Below are 19,662 nucleotides of genomic sequence, written 5' to 3'. Positions count from 1 at the left end.
GAGACCAATGACCTTTTCCTCCACAACGGTAACATATATTGTTATCACTTTTCTCTTTTTCATCCCTTCATTCCCACTTCTGGTGGGAATGCGAGTTTGTGAAATGACCTCCACGACCTCTACCATATCCACGTCCACGACCCCGGCCGCGCCATTGGCCACGACCACGACCTTTACCTCGACCATTACTGCTGGAATGGTCTCTGTTTTTAGTTTCTTTCCCGTTATGGGTTGTCACATTCGCTTTAGGGAATGAAGTAGAGCCAGTAGGACGTGATTCATGATTTTTCATTAACAGCTCGTTATTTTGCTCAGCCACAAGAAGACAAGATATTAATTCAGAATATTTTTTAAAACCTTTTTCTCTATATTGTGTCTGCAGGACAATATTATTAGCATGGAAAGTAGAGTATGTCTTTTCAAGCATTTCTGCATCAGTAATATTTTCTCCACATAATTTCAATTGAGAAGTTATTTTAAACATAGCTGAGTTATATTCACTAACAGATTTAAAATCTTGCAATCTCAAATTCAACCATTCATAACGAGCTCTAGGGAGTATCACTGTTTTTTGGTGGTCATACCTTTCCTTTAGATTACTCCAAAGGATTTGTGGGTCTTTTACAGTTAAATATTCATTTTTGAGCCCTTCATGGAGGTGATGGCGAAGAAAAATCATGGCTTTAGCCTTATCTTGAGGTGTTGCCTTATTAACCTCTTTTATTGTTTCACCAAGCCCCATCTAGGTGTATTTCAGCATCTAACACCCATGATAAATAATTCTTTCCGGTAATATCAAGGGCCACAAATTCGAGCTTGGCAAGGTTCGACATTTTTCACTATACAAAATAATATTAAAAGATAAGTATATATAAATAGTATCCAAAATATGTACTAAACGTTATAATCATGCATAAATAAACCTGATACAAGTCATGCATAAATAAGAACGAAATAGAAGGGGAGAATGTTAGCATGGAGAAAAATAAAAATGAAACCTTAAATTATATATCATGTTCTGTATTCGTTATATATGTTGATATTCCAATCAAAAGTAGATAAATGTTAAATTATAATTGTTATGGGCTGCGATCATACTTACATGATAATAATAACATGGGATTCTAGATAAATGTTTGGTAATCCTACTCAGTTGACTAACAATGGTGCCGATAACGTGTTAAATATGGAAGAGAAAATAAAGAGAGATAAGGGAAGATTGTTACGTTGTATTTCATATTCCATCTAGTACGGGATATATATAATGTACATTACCTAGGGTTCCATCAATGGATAAGACCAAATACCCAACTCTAGAATATTCTAGATTGTACATGGGATAATAGTCATCCATAATTAGATATTATCATAACATAAATTTATCCATAATTAGATATTATAAATTCAAGATATGGCAGTATGCATATTCTACGGCCAAAAATAATTGGACTAGGACAATGCCATGGTTGATGGTATTCAGATACAAAATGGAGCTTTACGACGATCCTACTTGGGAGTATCAGACGATTAATTTTAAGGTATACAAGTTCAACTTTGAGACCAAAATTTGGGTGCAAGTCAATGACTTGGGTGATGTTGCAATGATCCTAGGGAGTAATACTTCGATGTCGATTCGTGCATCGCGTATTCATAACTGCAGAAGGAACTGTATTTATTTCAGCAATGATGAGTGGCTATTTCGGAATGGAATCCCTTATACCTTTGGAGGAACTGTATTCATACTTGCTTATTGCTGAAATTTATTGACATGTTATTCATACTTGTGTTAAAAAAAATATATTTTAAATTTAAGTAAGATCAAATTGTAACAAGATTTAATTCTCTCTTACAACCTAAAGCTCTTTAATTTATAGAGGCAAAATTAACTTTGAAATATTGTAAAAACAAAAGATTAACTAATCTCATAACGAAATCTATGAAAATAAAAGATAATTAACAATTAAATATTATCTATAATGACCATTGAAAAGATAAAATTTAAATAGCACTTCAATGGATCTTCCAGATATGCATCACTTTATTAATGGTGGGAACAACATTCATGTTGGCAGTCTAAGCTTTACCAATATAATTAGTGTAACATTTTCAATAAGGGTCCACGATTATCAGGTGAACGCATGTAATACACCTCTATTTTTTAATTTAATTTTTTTTATTTTAATTTTTTTATTATTTTTTTCGAGCTTAGTTAACATGTGTTGACTTTTACATTGTTTATATACAATGTTTTGATTGTCTTGAACTTGTGTACATGTTTTCATCCAATTCTTTCGTCAAAATTCATCATATTATTCATCAAACATGATATTTCTCAAATACTACAAATCATGAGATCTCGATTTCCCAATGAAGCAAAGTAATCATTTTCCAATTAAGAACAGAGAAAGACTATTGATGGATTTCGTTTAACTTGTTCACTTTGTATAATGATATGCACGGACTATGAATCAATTGAATCATATGGCAGTTTAGCAATATCAAATTTTGCTTCACGCAAAGCATTCAAATTACAATATAAATATATATATATATATATATATATATACTGAATGCAATTTAATATAAACTATAATAATATATATAACCTATAGATTTGCTCAAGAAATTTATCAAGATTACTGAATAAACTTTCATTATACAAGTACATCTATACTCTAACACTAATGTGACTATTTTATAGAAATGGTAGTTAATCGAACAACTTAAACAAAATTACCCAGATTTTCTTCCAATAAGAAATGATTGCGCTACTACAAAAGAATCTCTGATTTACATTTGAATCAAGAAACTAATAATTGTGAATTCAGAAAAACCAACTAAATCAATCTTAATACTTTTCTTAAAAAAAAAAAAAATAAACAAAAATCATTCTTAATACTGAAACAACCTTTTTTTATTCATAAATCTAATAAAAGAAGGTATTAAAATAACACTCCTAAACTAGTACTGTAACAAAGATGAAATGATCAAATTCTACCTTCAATCGTCATACTAAATTAACACGTCACACTAACTAACTCAACAACAATACTAACTGACTCAACTGCCTAACTAACTAACTGAACTAGTCAACAGCAATACTTAACTGTAGATGTTTGTACCCAGAAAAACAGAACTTGTCAAGAAAAAAGATCTCGTTCATGCTCCTCCAAATCAAACTTTTATCTAGCTTTGTTTCGAAAATGTAGTGACTTCTTATTACTTGTTTGAGTCTCTATTCCGTCTTAATATATATGATACTTGTTGCCGAAACATAAAACAGAGTATTCAAATGATCAAATGACCAAACCCAATTGATGAATTACCCAAATTACTCAATAATTTTTGGACAAAATCATCAAGATTATTCATAAACGTAAATTATAATTCAACACTAACACTATTTCGTACAATAAAATGCTTAATGAATCGATTTAGAAAAATACACAGACTACGCAAGAAAATTGGAAGAAATTGATTGATGCAGTACTGCAGTAACAATAAAGCCATAATTGAAACATAACGAAATCTAAAATCTAAATTATTTCATTAATTGTGAATCCAACATTTAACTACTACATGAGTCTTAATATATACTGAAATTTAACACTCCTAAACTTGTAACAAAGATGATCAAATATACTAATTGGACTGTAACTGTCACACTAATCAACTAACTCAATTGTAAAAATCAAATGTCATACTTACTATAAAATTCAACTGTCATACTAACTAACTGCCTCAACAAAGGATAGAGCTAGTTCAAGCTTGTCGCTTCTCGACCATCATTTTCTTGTCCTTCTTTATCATCGAATGTTCAGAACCTCCATCAAGTTGTATCTCCTTCCTCTTGTCCTTCGCCCCCGAGTCCACGACTTTCTTAGCCTTTGATTCTCCATCATTCTTCTTGGCCTTGTTCATCACTGACTGATCAGAACTGAGCTCTATCTCCTTCCTCTTGTTCTTTGCCCTCGAGTCCACGACTTTCTTGCTCTTCTCCTCCCCCTCCTCCGCTGCCAAATTCTTGGCCTTCAATTCTCCAGCATTCTTCTTGGCCTTTTTCATCACTGATTGATCAGAACCTCCACCGAGTAGTATCTCCTTCCTCTTGTTCATCGCCCCCAAGTCCACGACTTTCTTGCTTTTCGATTCTCCAACAATCTTCTTGGCCTTGTTCACAACTGATTGACCAGAACCTCCACCGATTTGTATCTCCTTCCTCTTGTTCATTGCTCCCGAGTGCACGGCTATCTTGCCCTTCGATTCTACAACAATCTTCTTGGCCTTGTTCATCACTGATTGACCAGAACCTCCACCGAGTTGTATCGCCTTCTTCTTCATCGCCCCCGAGTCCACGACTATCTTGGCCTTTTCCATCACTGATAGTCCAGAACTTTCACCAAGCTCTATCTCCTTCCTCTTGTTTTTCGCCTCCAGTCCACGACTTCCCTTCTTCATACATTCCAGTTTGCAAGACATTGAACAGTACAATACATTCTTTTCGATGTGAATCTTACACTTACAGTTCAAACACTCATCATACATTACTGACGTTTTCGATGAATGTAACACACGTCATATTTGTTACTATAGTGATGAACCTGGATTCCCGAGTCGTCGAAAACCAGTAACTTCTTCATCTCTGCGGTTTTGTAGCTAAAACCACCCCACTTTTTAATTTCATGTACTTGAATTACTTTATGTCCCTCTTCAATATGTTCATTAGCCAAGTTTTTGGTCAACCTATTTCCTCCACAAGTAAAGCAGAATTGCCTTTTTTTATCGCTAGACTTTCTCTCAAAAGTTACTATTTTGCTACTTTTACAATCTAATTAGTCTGATATTTTGCCACTTTTACACTTCAATTAGTGAAAATTTACACTTGAAAATCGTAAAAAGTTGAGAAATCATGAAAATATAAACACTGACTTACATGTTTTTTTTATCATGAATTCCTAATTTTATTCAATTTCCAAGAGTATATTTAATGTTTATATATAGCCCTTAGGGCTACATATAGCATTACCCTTTTTTTTATTACTTAAGATGAATTATATATAGATGAGAAAATATATAGATGAGAAAGTTTTACATGAGACCATTTTACGTGAGTTCGGTTTATAATGCACACACCCACCCCCCCACCCACTGCCACTACCTAGCCACTTGTTGGCGGCCGGCGACAATGGCCTTCCCCTCCAATTTCACCACCTTTGCCCCCGTCGTTACATTCCCTTTTCCGTCATCGACAAAACCCACAACAACCCAATTCAAACCTGAACAACCCATGCATCCCAATAATTTTTTTTTATTTTTTCATTACTAAACTATTAAAAATGATTATTATTCTTGATTGTCTATGATATTTAATTAGTCACAATTATGCACACTAATTAATTATGCTCCTAGTTAAATTTGTACATTTTATTGTGAAAATAATTATAATCCATAAAAGCTTCTCATTTTTCTTGATTAGTTTGCGCATAGTAAGCTATGTAACATTATTCTTGTATAATAATTTTTATTTATTTTGAAGTATTGATAGGAATAATCTCACATAGTAAGCTAAGTTACCTCTTTTCTCATTTTGCTCCATCTTTTCATTAATTCAATACAATCCGACCTTTAACACTTACTTATCTTGACATCATTTTGATCCATGACCTATTAGATCTAATGGTAACCCGTAGACCCGTAGTCTATATAGAACAAGTTAATTAGACACATGTCTCCACTAGACCATTACTACTCTTGACCACCACTATCACTAACCACCACCATTACCCCTGACCACCAAACCTCAAGATTCAAGAGCAGAGAAGGACAATTGATCGATAGCTTTGGTTCACTTTATATAATGATATGCAATTAATTAATAATCACAAGATTATTTGATAAACATATGGAGATTTTAATAATTACTTGAACAACGAAGATTTTAAAAAGTATGTTTCGTACTTCTAGTAATGTCCATAATTTTAGTAATTATTTTTTTTCATTTGCGTATAACTTCAAAATCCGAGCATCTGTCGGGTATTATTTTGTTTTCCTCTCACATCCCTTGTTTTTCAATAAAAATATAACTAAACTATTTTTTCTTTTAATTTTCTCATTCACTTTCATCTTTTTGTTGAGCCCATGAGAAAACCCACATGTGAGTGGTGTGTTGTCCCACATTGGTACAGTTTATAGGTAAGAGTTTATATTGGGAAGTGTATCCCACATTGAAGAAATAAGAAAGTTGTATCCACTTTATAAGGCTAAAGGGCTACTCCCCTCATAGTCATAACTCAAATGGTTTTGAGGTGGAACCTCCTTGGTCGTGTAAAGTGGACAGTTGTGACGGGTGTGGCCCACGCTCGTTTATTACTTTTTGTATAATGTTAATAAATCTAAAGTATATGTGTCGGTTAAAATGTAACACTTAAAATATGAAAGATTGGAGGGAATTTTTTTTTTTTTTTTTAAATTATTTGGACTAATTCCCCATACTCATTTAAAAAAAACTTATCAAACGATATTGCAATTGATGATTGAGCACGGAACATCCATACTTTGTTTATGTAATATCTAAATTTCTCTCCAAAATGTAGTAACTTGTTCGAGTCTCTCATAGTTTTAATCGAAAAGGTACATTTTGACAATTAAGTACGTACTATACTACTACCTTCTCCATTCCATATTAGTAGACTAGTAGAAGTTACTTGAACATTATATTATGTTATTTTAATAGTTTCTTGAACATAAATTCCTTAGCTCGCTCGTAAACTAAAAATTAACGGGATATTGTTATCAAATAATCAAACCATTTTCTCCAATTTTAATCCTACCAAAATTAGTCAAGAAATTCAAATAATCTTTTGGGCAAAATTAGCAAGATCGCTCAAAAAACTTAAAAACTCTAATCAAGCAATATGATTTAATAATATAGAGGAAAGAAAGAACAAAATAGAAAGGCTAAGAGATAGAGAATATCACGCATAATACGTTGAAAAAATTGAGCTTCATGAAATCACTAAAAGATGATGAAATCTATTAATCTACGAATGAAATATCTTATTAGTTGTTTTTATCACTACATATATATGCAGAACAGATGATTAGTAAGTTAGTCCTCTACCGTAACACAATTTCGTACCGGGAGCTACACTTTAACTCGTGTAGGATGACCTTCGCATCCAAATAGCAATCTTGTAACCAGGTTTTAGGCTTTATGATTTGTTGTACACTTGTACTCTATGTTTTGATGATGACCCAAACAAACTTAACTAATGTTTTTATTAAGTTCCTGTGCGTAGATGAATGAAGTTCCCGAGAAGGAACATAAAAGAATCTGTGTTACAGACTTGGCAAAAACAAACGAAAGAAAATCAAGTAAATATTTATCATGTTCCTTTTCGGAACAAAGGTTTATCTAGTTCCCTTTGGGAACAAGTGTGTGTCATGTTCCTTAAGGGAACAAGCTTTGTTCATTATTCATGATCCTGAGTGGGAACTTGGAACGAAACAAATTGAAGCTACAGAGTTGGAGCTTCAAACAAGAGAAGACATGAAGATTAAATTTATTTTAGGATTTATGTAAGTGTTGGCAACTTATAGTGATTTGGAACTCAGAAGGAACATACTTGGTTTTTAAGAAAAAAATATGAACGTATATTTTAAACTCTTTGAAAATATATTAAAATTATTTTTTCTTGAAAAGCTAAAGATTTTGATGTGATAAAATCTATTTTGGTAAAAAGATTATTTATTTTTGTAAAATAATTTTTAGATATTATCTTTATTAAAATTTCTTTTTCTCCAAGTTAGTTTTACACGTTTTAATCTTTTCTGACTTAGTTTTAGGAATACCGTTAAAGATATTTCTATCACTTGGTCATCACGTTCCCATGTTTTCCTCAACAATCAGTTATGGATTCATGTCCTATGATAATGGGAACATGACTGTTGTGGGGAGAGTGGGAAGTCGTTTAGAGCTTATGAGTACTATATAAATAGAGAGTTGTAAACTTTGAACGACTCACCAGACTTAACTTGAAAAACATTCTTGAAATATCTTTGAGCTTTCTTTTAGAGTCTGAGTTCCTATTGCATAAGTTTTTCCTACACACTAGATTACAGAGTTGTATTTTGGGTTTTTGGGAAAAGGGTTGAGTGAACTCTTGTTGTAGTTAGGCTTTGAGTTGAGCCTAAGAGTGTAAGAGAGAGCTTCAGAGTCGAAGCTTGTGAGTACAGTTGTTTGAGGGAACAACTGTGGGAACTTGAGTTTATTGAGAAACTCAAGTAGAGGTCCTTATAGGTTGTAACAGAGTCGTTGCCCTATAGTGAAAGAGTTTAGTAAAATCAGTAGTGGTCGTGGTTTTTCTTCTTGATTGGGCCCAAGAAGTTTCCACGTAAAAATCCTCTCTTGCATTTTCGTGTTCCTTATAGCTTTCATTTAAACTTCCGCTTTAATTTTGCTATAAGTTCTTGTCTACAATTCACCCCCCCTCTTGTAGAAGTTCATCTGGTTAACATGATTGTTCCCTGTAAGGCAATCACATATCTTGGGTTGAGTTTAAGCGATTTGGGATTGCATAGTAGAAAACTTGTACTAAAAAATTCCTTGGTTTAACTGTGGAATTCAGTCACATATATATTCAGTACTATTATTCTTGCACGTGTTTGTTTCGCACTCATGATTCTAAATAAACAACCATTTTTTTATTTTTATTTTTTGGAATTTTATTTAAATATATCCTTCAAAACGGATCACGTTATCCTTTAAAAATTAAAGCTGAACACGTAGGGTTCGTTTGACATAGCTGTGGTTTTCTGTTTTTTGGCTTTTTGTTTTTTAAAAGTATATTATATATGTCATATAATAAATCAAAAAATATTTAAGCTTATATATATAGTTGTAAGGTTTAAACATAAGTTGTCCTGCCATATAATTGAAGTTTTCCAGCCAAAATGCATTTATTTCATGCCTCAAATTAGGATGTAATACGCATTATATTATATGCTACTCCGTACAATGCTACCTTGTAAAGTTTGATTGCTTAATTATTATATTGTTGTATTTGCAGTATGATTTAATCACAATTGAAGAAACAGTGAATAATTTGGCACCAAATTTCCTTGATAATTGTGTTTCTTCATGTAAATTTAATATATGCATGAAAACAAAAGTCCAAAAATAAAAACACCTCAAAAATTCAGAAAATTACCTTTTTCCAAACAAAGTAGTGAGGACAGCCGTTGCACCCGCAAGAGTAGTAGTAACAGCAGTCCTACCTATGGCACTCCACTGCCCATACACCGCCCCGCTTTCGCCATACGCCTTCATAATGGTAAAAAACAAACCCGGGTTAAAACCCGTACCACCCAAACCACAACAAAAAAGTCCCTAATGCAACCAATGATGCATTATGCCCTTTAAGTGACACCCTTTTACCTTTATGATCAAACCTTCCAATCCATGCATGCATTGATCTCAAGAACAGACTAACAAGATGTAAAGCTCTTTGGGTTTCACATCGTATGACATTTTTAATTTAAGGCAATTAAATTGAACATAACTAATAGAAGGGAGATTTCTACAGTTCTACTTATGAAACAAATTAACAAAACCCCAAAATTTACTATCAAGTCTGCTAAGGCTACTAAAACCCAATTAAACCCATAATCTAAAGCAAGTAAAAACAATTGAATATCAAAATTACAAGAAAAATAAAAAAAGGTGGACAAAATTAAACTCAAAATCGAAATCAAACATACATACAAATTACGATAATTATCAAAACAAGAGGGACAAAATCAAACATCACATACAAATTCAAACTCAAAAACAACAACCAAATCACAAAATCCAAAATCAAAACCCAAAAACTTAACGAAATCGAAACCCTAACCCAAATTATACAAAATTAACAAAACAAAGGAGGGATAAACCTTGTGAGGAATGAGGAGCAGCGTCGCCATTACAGATCTAGGCATCGTTCTCCAAGTTTTTTAAGGGCTTGCGCCATTAGTGACGACTGCGGTGGTGGTGGGAAGCTAGGATGGAGAGAGAGGAGGGTTGCACTGGTGGTGACTGCGGTGGAAAGCTAGGATGGAGAGAGAGGAGACACCAAGACAGAGAGGGGAGGAACAAAGGAACAGAGCGTGTTCAAATTTGAAGAGTATTTGGGAATAGGGCACCGGTTAACCGGTGTCATTTTCGCCTGTTTTATTTTTGTGGTCTAGACTTGCATTTTTGGCATCGGTTTTCAATATTCGGTGCATATTTGTCGGTGCGCATATATCTACAAAGTGTTGTAAGAAAATACTTAGTAAAACTCGACACGATTTGTTGTGAATATATAGGCTACTTTGAGCATCGAGAGAAGATGGAACAATGGGGCGTAGGTGGATTTGAAAGGATTGCAACAAAAAATTCAGTTGTGAATTTGTTGAAGAACGCATTATTAGGGAAAGATTGTGACGCTTTACATCTAATTCCATCGGCTTTTGTTTCTATGAATATGAAGAATATGATTGTTAAGGAAAAACTTCTATCATCCGCTCATGGCCTTTGTCAATGCTGGGAACAACATTCATGTTGGCAGTCTAAGCTTTACCAATATAATTAGTCATGGAATTGTATTCCAAAATCATAAACACTACAAGAATCAGGTCTAATAACGACGGACCTGAAAATCAGTCGGAAAAATCGATATTTCTGACGGATTTAATTTCTGTCGGACAATTCCGACAAATAAAAAAATTCCGTCGGAAATTTCCGACGGAAAATAAATCCGTCGGAATAATTGGACATTCCGACGGAATATTCCTTCGGAGAAGGTAATTTTCAACGGAACAATATTCCGTTGGAAATTTCCGACGGAAAAATCCGTCGGAACATATACTATAAAAAAAAGGAAAAAAAAAATTTCGGAGTATTTAACCTCTAACCCTAAAAGCTAACCTTCTTTCCGCCCCTTTTTTTCCCCTCACTTCTCTTTCCTTCTTTCTCTCTCCTTAACCCTCCTCCTTTCCTTCCCCTCCGTCCGCCCTTCTCTGACTTCTCTGATTCTCTCGTCTTCTCTTTCCTCTCTTTCTCTCTTATCCCTCCTCCTTTCCTCTCCTCTTTCACCCCCTACCACCACCACCAACAACAACAACGAAGACGAGAGACAACTAGAACGACGACGGCAACAAGAACGGCGACCACGTAATGCGCATAGATCTAGTTAATTTTTTAGAAATTGTAATGTTAATTTATAAATTTTATTAGATAATTGTATAATTATATATTTCCTTTTATTTTTGTGGTTTAATTAACGTTTTTTTTAAATTTTCTTTATGAAATTCTTGATAAATATGTAGATCTATTGGTTTTGATTTATTTGTGTGGTGTTTTTCAATTTTTTTGTCTCAATTTTCGTATTTTTGAGTTGATTTTCGATTATTGGGGTTATTTTCATTTTTTTTTGCTAAGTTTTGTGTTTTTTGGGGTTTATTTTTGGTGTGGTGGCATTTGGGGTTTAATTTTGGGGTTGATTTTCGATTATTGGGGTTATTTTCAGTCTTTTTTTTTTTTGCTAAGTTTTGTGTTTTTTTGGGGTTTTTTTTTGGTGTGGTGGTGTTTAAAGGTGGGAAAGGGCTAGGGTGGGTGTCGGTGGTGGTGTTTGAAGGTGGATTAGTGGCTGATGTGGGTGTTTTTGGTGTCGGTGGTGGTGTTTAATGGTGGAATCGGGGCTGATGTTTGAAGGTGGGATCGGGGGTCTGGTGGTGCGGGGTGGTTGCTGGTGATGTGGGCTGGTGGTGGGGGGCGGTTTTTTTTGTTTTTTATAATAAGTTTTCGACGAAATTTCCGTCGCAACATACCGACAGAACTCAGTCCGTCGGAAACTTGCGGGATGGGAACCCTCTTATTTTTGGGGTGACGAAGCTGACAATGGATTTTTCAACATATCAAATCAGGTATTTGAAATCATTTATAGAGGTCATGATAATCATTCTTAATTAAGCTTTTCTTTTTGGTTTATGCCCAAGTTTTAACTTGGGACAGTTCAATTATATCTTTTTTTTCTATAATCAAACAATTTTGTTTTTAGTGGCTTGATTTATAGAGGTTTTTAAATTGTGTATCAAAAAAATAGTATGTTATAAAAAATAACTTAATTGTATTATAAGTTTTAAAGCTTGTTAGAAATGGGAAGAGTATGTACGTAGTGGGTTGTAGTGGAATGGTAATTAGTGAATTGGAAATGAAGTATTGGAGTCAATGATGATGATGTAAATAATGTGTTTTTATTGCATGGCTTGAATTACATTGCAAGTATGTATGCCCCTATTTATAGTGGGTAATGTCGGTTACTTCCACCGACTTTACACCTTCAATTTATTTCTCGATTTTTCTTCTTCTTTCTCGATTATTCTAGGTAGTATGCTTCTGTCTAGGTTATCTAGATTCTTCTTTATTAGATATTTTTCTAGGTTAAAAGATATTTCTAGATTAGCTCATTTTCAACAAAACTCTGGTGTTGGCTGCGTTATCTATATATATGAAACAACTTATTGGTTTAATTATGTTTAAATTACTCTGATTTTTCCAACTTATTTCAAACTAAACAGAGGACCCTCTTATAGAATTAAGAAGATCAAAGGCACATATTAGCTTAACCTCTAAAATTTGTAATAGCATTTGATAATTATGTTTAAATTACTTGATCTAGATCTTTATTTCCTTTAGCGCTTAAGCAAACGCCAAAGGCCTTATTCAAAGGATTCGAAGCAGTAATATTGATGATTCAATTGATTCATATATAAGTGCAATACACAGTGAACCAATTAACAAAATTGATCAATCGTCAATGAAAGGATTTTTTTTATTAAAAATCTACCTAATAAAACTTGGATTTTATGAAAAACTACCAATAAAAAAAAGTGTTGTAAGAAATTACTTAGCAAAACTCAACACGATTTGGTGTGACTATTTGTTGTGACTATATAGTTTACTTTGAGCATCGAGAGAAGATGGAACGATGGGGCGTGAGTGGAATTGAAAAGATTGCAACAAAAAATTCAGTTGTGAATTTGTTGAAAAACGCATTAGGGAAAGATTGTGACGCTTTACATCTAATTCCATCGGCTTTTGTTTCTATGAATATGAAGAATATGATTGTTAAGGAAAAACGTTTGAATGAAGCTGAATTCTATGATTGAATTATTTCATAAGAATCTTTGATTTACATTTGAATAAACATTTGAATGAAGAACATGTAAAGCAGAAGTAATTTTGATCTCTTTGATTTTTTTCTGAAAAGAAGTTTGCGTTTACAAACTCAACAAGAATATGTTGCATTTTTTTAGTTTTGGGTTGTTATTTTTTTAAGAAGTTTATTGGTTTAAGTGAAGAAATGTTTTGATGGAGTTAATGCTTTGGCTTTTATTTATAGAGAACATGTAAAACAGAGTTATAAGCTATAACAGAGGAACTCACACATTGGCGGATGTAATGATATGCACTGATTATGAATCAATTGAATGATATGACAGTTTAGCAATATCAAATTTTGTTTCACGCAAAGCTTTATCCGAAGTGCAATTGAAATTTAATTGAAAATTTTCATGGGGTACAATTAATTGATCTAGACAACAAAACAAGGTACTCGAGGTACAACTAGATCTTCTGTCCCTTTAGCGTTTATGCAAATGCCAAAAGCCTTATCCGAAGGATTCGAAGCAGTAATATTGATGGACTCCATGGTGATGCCGGTACAAGCAACCGTGCTGCTACAATTTAGACTAATTGCTGCCGCGCTTGCTGATGTTCCTTGGAAGCCTTTATAGGTAATGCCTTCAATCGCCACAGCTGACTTCTTTAGTATGGTCATGTCGCGGTGTTATGAGCATAAGACATGAAGAAAGACAACAAAGAAGTTACTCAATTGTACAACTTTCTTAGGTGTATATATAAGAGGCTGATTCGATCAACCTCGAGTTTTTTTATCAACTTAAGCTATATTTACCTGAGCTGCACAAGTTTGACCAGGATTGCAGTAATATTGGTCAATAATAATTGGATTTTCTACGTTTATCAGAGGAATATCTTCAAAAGTGATGTTTCTTGCATAACCTGATCCACCCTATGTAACAAAAAATTAAAATAAAACTGCATTAGTTACAGTATAAGAACATCTTAAGAAAGTGGCATTCAATTTGAAATGAATTAATTGAATTTTCTTGTGTAGATTGTCCTGTTAATTAACCTGCCATGTTTTGATCCTAGCGCCGTTTGTGCTTCCATTAAAAGTGCAATTCCTTACATGAATTTGTTCTACTTGAGCCGTTTCTCCATCTCTTCCCAAGCTTCCAACACTACATGTACAAAAAGACACGGCAATATATGTACGTGTGCCTCTTAGCTTGTATATAAATATATAATCTAGAGACTTAGAATTCGAGCAAATTAAAATGTACTAAGATTGACAACCTTATACCGTGGCCTGGTCCACAAGTTATTCCTGTTATGTTAAGCTGTGATGTTCCTGATCCGATTGCTATACAATCATCGCCTACCCATATGATTCAAACGAATTCGACGTATTAGTAACATTAAAATCGATAATGAGTTTGTAATACATGAAAATCATGAATTATAAAGATTAAACACACCTGTTTCGATAATGGAATCGCTTATCTGAACTTGAGTCGAGGAACTAATATCGATTCCATCTGTGTTGGGGCTGTTTTCCGGAGCTACAATATGAAGATTTGAGATAGTTGCATTGTTGCAACTAACAATTGATATATGTCCATTGGGACTGTCTACATGTGTTAGGTCTTTTAATTGAAGACCATTGCAACTTAACAATTGTAGAGCCTGTAAATTTTGTTACCATAAAGACTTTAAAAATCAAAGCTAGGCTAAATGCGCGCGTGCACACACACACATATAAACTTATATATATATATACTACTCCATAGTACATTTTATTAAATCGAATTACCTTGGGACGTGTACACGCATTGCTCTATATAATGACAATTTTAGTTAGTGAATGTACGTATGGGATTAACAAATTGTACATGAACTATGAAATTAAATAGTAGTACTAGTCATATTGAACATACAGTAGAATTGGTGTCAAAGTTATTATCACCAAAGGAAAGGTTAGCACTGTGCCACCAATTCGCGCCTTTGCCATTGATCTCTCCTGATCCATCTAAAATGAGGTTGTCAATGCCTGAAAATCTTATCCAAGTGTTATCTGTACAATTCTTCCAAGTTTCAGGATTTTCGGGTGCCACGAGTTTTCCTTGGATCTGTCATTAATTAAGGATGATAAGTACTTAATTATCTATAACATGTATGAACTTAGAGTGATTTAATATGAACAGCATATAATAAGACCTGAACATGAATGCTGCTTGCATTGCAAGGACCTTGGAAAGAAACTGGAGTTAATAAGAATGGTCCATCCGGTATTGTAAGGGTTGGAGTTTCCCCTATAATAGCACATACAGCTTCCCATGCTTTTGAAAATGCCTTCAAAATTCGAACATACACCATATTAAATTATTAATAAGTCATGCATCTCGAATATTACCTACTTTATTTTTCAGTTTTACTTATTTACTATTCATGTGATCAAAGTAAAAAAAAAAAGGGCAACGATACCTAATTAGTGAATATAGTACACTTCAATATCATGTTAGATTGATTTCATTTCATGTGTTTTTATGATTTATTTTTATTTTCTTATCATTGGTGGAAGACCATGCATGTAAAATGCAAGTAAATAGAATCGAAATTAGAAAATTAAAGTCAAGTGTTACAAATCTTTTACCTACATTTTCCTACAAAAATACGTACTTTGTAAATTTGTAACGATGACTAGTTGCTATAATAAACCTATGCGAGCATAATTATAAAAAAAAATAATAATAAAAAAAAGGTTCAAATCTTCTAAGCTCAAACTATATATGACAACTTCAGTTTTCCACAGTAATTTTCCATTAAAATTATGGAGAATTTACGTAAAATTGAGGAAATCTTTTTTAAAAAAAAGTGAAAATTAGAAATCAACCAAAAATAATATAATCGTATATTTTCAAATAAATTTGATTCCGGACTTATGTAAATGTCAAAATGAATAGAAGATTGGAATAAAGAAGTTACGAGACTATCGTCTTTTAGGCCATCGCCAACGGCTCCACAATCTAGCACGCTAATATTATTCGATGGCGATGCAAGAGGACTACCATTTTCCATACGAATGCCCAAAGCAAGCTGGGAGACAAAAACATGTAGAAGAACGTACACACCGATTAACAAGGAATTGCCCTGCATATGAATTTCAACAACAAAAGAGTACATACGTTAGTACATTAAAAGACGGTCTATTTGTAAAATAAAAAGAGCCAAAAAGAAGTCAAGAAAATGTTGGGAGTTTCATTGATCTCATAAACAAAAATTTATCTACCACTTTATTCGACAACATTAAACAATACCAAAAAGTATGTGTCGTAAGATACAAAGAACATTAGATTTTAAATGTAGATTATACGTCTTACCATTTAAATTGATCGAACACACAATTTGAAAAATTACGACTATTATTTAGAGCTTGCTTTTGCATACATGTAAATTGTAATAGTCGAGTATTCACTAAGACAGTGTAAGAATTTATGGGACGAGTTTACATTGCATTTTTTTTTTTTTTTTTTTTTTTTTTTTTTTTTTTTACTGCTAAATGAGCATTCAATAGTTGGAAAGTAAATTTTGTTTTTATCTTGCAATTTAACGCAATATAAATTGTAAAATATCCTTTCAGATTGTGTTCTTGGGGATATATTAATAACTAAGGTATGAGACAAAATTGGGTGCACTTATAAATTCAATTAATCAATAATATCAACAGTTAAATGGCAAAAAGAAACTAATATCTTAGGAGTTATTTGAATTTATTAAATACTCCGTATGTTACCAAAAAATAAATTCCATACTTTTAATATTAATTAATATAACTAAAAATTGATACTTGCTATAATTTAAATTTTCTCATGTACTAAATAATTAGCTTCATTTTATTTTTTAACAAAAATAATTAGCTTCATAAAAATATGCAAATTAAAGATAATTGTAAGCTATTCATACCATATTTCTTACGGTGTTGCATCCTCCATTTCTCCATAAGTAATTGTTAATTTGTTATGCTTTTTCTTAAAGATTGGCGGCTATTTGTTAATTCTTTCAAAATTTGTACATTTTTTTTTTTTAACAATTCATTAATTTTTGGGAAATTCTATATGGGGGCCTCCAAGTTTTTATTTTTCTATGTGAAAGACACACTTTTTTCCAACTCTCTTAAGTGACGCTATGGTTTTGCAAAATTATATATAGTGTCCTTTTTTTGGGTTTATGCCTAACTTTTATAATTAAAATGGTTAACCTTAGATTTTTTGGTTTAAAAATTAATTAAATTATATTTTAAAATTAAAAAAAATAAAAAAATAAAAAAGAATTTTTTTTAAAAAAAAAAAACACCCCAAACCCACGACCACCCTCCCACCACCACGTCCACCCTCCCACCACCCCAACCCCCATACACCACCGGCGCCCATAATCCCTTTTTACCGCGCCGGCGCCGGCGGCCCCGTCCCCCATCTCCACTGGCGCCCAAACTCCCCCTCCCCCAGCGCGGCGTCCCCTACCCCTCCTTACCCAACGAATCGGACCACCAACCCCTTTCCATCCCCCACGAAAACCCAGAAAAACCATCCCTCCACCCTCGAAACTCCTTCTCCGTCTCAATCCCGGCGCCCTTACCCTTCTTCCTCCCAATTCCGACCCCCCTTACCTTCAACTACTCCGTTTCTTGGGATCTGGGTTGGTGGTGGTTTAGTGGAAACACGGGAGGGGGTTGGGGGTGATTTAATTGCGCTGGGGGAGGGGGAGTCTGGGCGCCAGTGGAGATGGGGGACGGGGCCGCCGGCGCGGTAAAAAGGGATTATGGGCGCTGGTGGTGTATGGGGGTTGGGCTGGTGGGAGGGTGGACGTGGTGGTGGGAGGGTGGTCGTGGGTTTGGGGTGTTTTTTTTAAAAAAAAAAATCTTTTTTTTTATTTTTTTTTATTTTAAAATATAATTTAATTAATTTTTAAACCAAAAAACCTAAGGTTACCATTTTAATTATAAAAGTTAGCCATAAACCCAAAAAAAAGGACACTATATATAATTTTGCAAAACCATAGTGTCACTTGAGAGAGTTAGAAAAAAGTGTGTCTTCCACGTACAAAAATAAAAACTTCGAGGCCACCATGTAGAATTTCCCTTAATTTTTTTTTTTTTATTTAATTGATTGAATAATTGATTTCCATGGATTGAATTTTCCATTCAAACTTTATTTCAAAAAAAAAAAAAAAAATTTCCATTCAAACTTTGATTGAAATTCCGCTTACTCTGTTTGGTTCTTAAACCCCTTTTTCCGCATCTTTTCTATTTTTGGCTCTTCAATTTCTGCATCTAACATGCTTATTGTCAATGTTTTCCAAGTTTTTTCAAAAGCCCAAAGCGGTATTTAGGATTTTATATAGTACTCTCTCCGTTTTTTTTTTTTAATTTGCTGGTCCCATAAGCTATTTTGGGCGTTTCTAAAAAAGATAGTATAATTTTGACACAAAAATCTTGAGAGTTAGATTATACTTTGCATTATATTTTTTTATTATTATTATTTTAATAAAAATACACTTATTTTGAAACAGTGTGGCACAATGTAGCTTTGGGACATTAGGGACTTAGGGTGCATTTTATTGCAATCTTTTTGCACCCAATCAAGCTTTGCCTCAAAAAAAAAAAAAAAAAAAAATCAAGCCAATTGCTTTATTTATTACAAAAAAAAAAAACACTTCTTAGTGTTGTTCTTAGGGATAGTGAGAGATAGTTACATATACTCGGGTGCATGGTGCAGCCAAGGGTATTGTTTGTTCATTATTACCCATGCATCCGGGTATATATAATTATTTTTAAGGGATAGCAAAATTAGCAATGGCAAGATCATAATTATGTACAAACATTTTTGGATTGCATTTAATATTTATCTATTAACCGAGAACATGAAATTGAGAACAAAGAAGAGAATATACACAATTTTAACATGCATTAAATTAATTGACTTTGTCAAAAAAAAAAAAAAATTGACATATAATTAGTATATATACTACCAAATATCTAACATCAAATTATCAAAACACGAAAGAAATTTTTAAAAAACTTTATATTATTGGTTTTCTAAGAAATATTACCTTCAATGTGGAGGAAAGAAATAAATGAAACCGTATTACCTGCATAAACTGAAGTTTGTAAATTATAAAGTAAATAGAAATTGTAAATAGGCACATACTCAACATCAAGCCAATACAAAAGCTAAAAGGAGGGGAAAAAAAGGGTACCAAAAGCAAACTTAAAGCATGCATTTCTTTTATTCGATATACTTAATACTTGTATGAGTTAGTAAACAAAGGTACTAGATAAAAGGTGATAGTTTTTATTCATTTTATGTTACATATAATCAAATACTTTGCAGTACTCTTAAGTCTTAGTTACTTGATAAGTATTGAATATCTAATTTTCGTCAAAAGAAAAGTATTGAATGTAATTAAGGAAATAATTAAATATCCAAGGAGTTTTTTTT

The 19,662-nt window shown here is 33.0% G+C and overlaps 3 protein-coding genes across 3 annotated transcripts; 1 reads left to right on the top strand and 2 right to left on the bottom strand.

The window, feature by feature from the left end:
- Positions 1–67: 67 nt before the first annotated feature.
- LOC110733717 lies at positions 68–742 on the bottom strand. Its single transcript, XM_021913803.1, has one exon. The coding sequence runs from the start codon at positions 740–742 to the stop codon at positions 68–70; it is 675 nt and encodes a 224-aa protein (XP_021769495.1).
- Positions 743–1,457: 715 nt separating this feature from the next.
- On the top strand, positions 1,458–1,757 carry LOC110733716 (uncharacterized protein At1g65760-like). The gene has a single exon (XM_021913802.1). It carries the CDS (start codon positions 1,458–1,460, stop codon positions 1,755–1,757), a length of 300 nt encoding a protein of 99 aa, XP_021769494.1.
- Positions 1,758–13,616: 11,859 nt separating this feature from the next.
- Positions 13,617–16,348, bottom strand: LOC110733715 (probable polygalacturonase At3g15720). Its single transcript, XM_021913801.1, has 8 exons — positions 16,151–16,348; positions 15,383–15,517; positions 15,103–15,294; positions 14,644–14,851; positions 14,462–14,543; positions 14,238–14,346; positions 13,998–14,114; positions 13,617–13,847 (listed from the first exon to the last, which is right to left on the bottom strand). The coding sequence occupies exons 1-8, from the start codon at positions 16,346–16,348 to the stop codon at positions 13,617–13,619; spliced, it is 1,272 nt and encodes a 423-aa protein (XP_021769493.1).
- Positions 16,349–19,662: the final 3,314 nt, after the last annotated feature.

This window comes from Chenopodium quinoa, unplaced genomic scaffold (genome assembly GCF_001683475.1).
Source record: "Chenopodium quinoa cultivar QQ74 unplaced genomic scaffold, ASM168347v1, whole genome shotgun sequence".
Classification (NCBI taxonomy): domain Eukaryota; kingdom Viridiplantae; phylum Streptophyta; class Magnoliopsida; order Caryophyllales; family Amaranthaceae; genus Chenopodium; species Chenopodium quinoa.
This window is presented reverse-complemented; position numbering and strand designations above follow the sequence as displayed.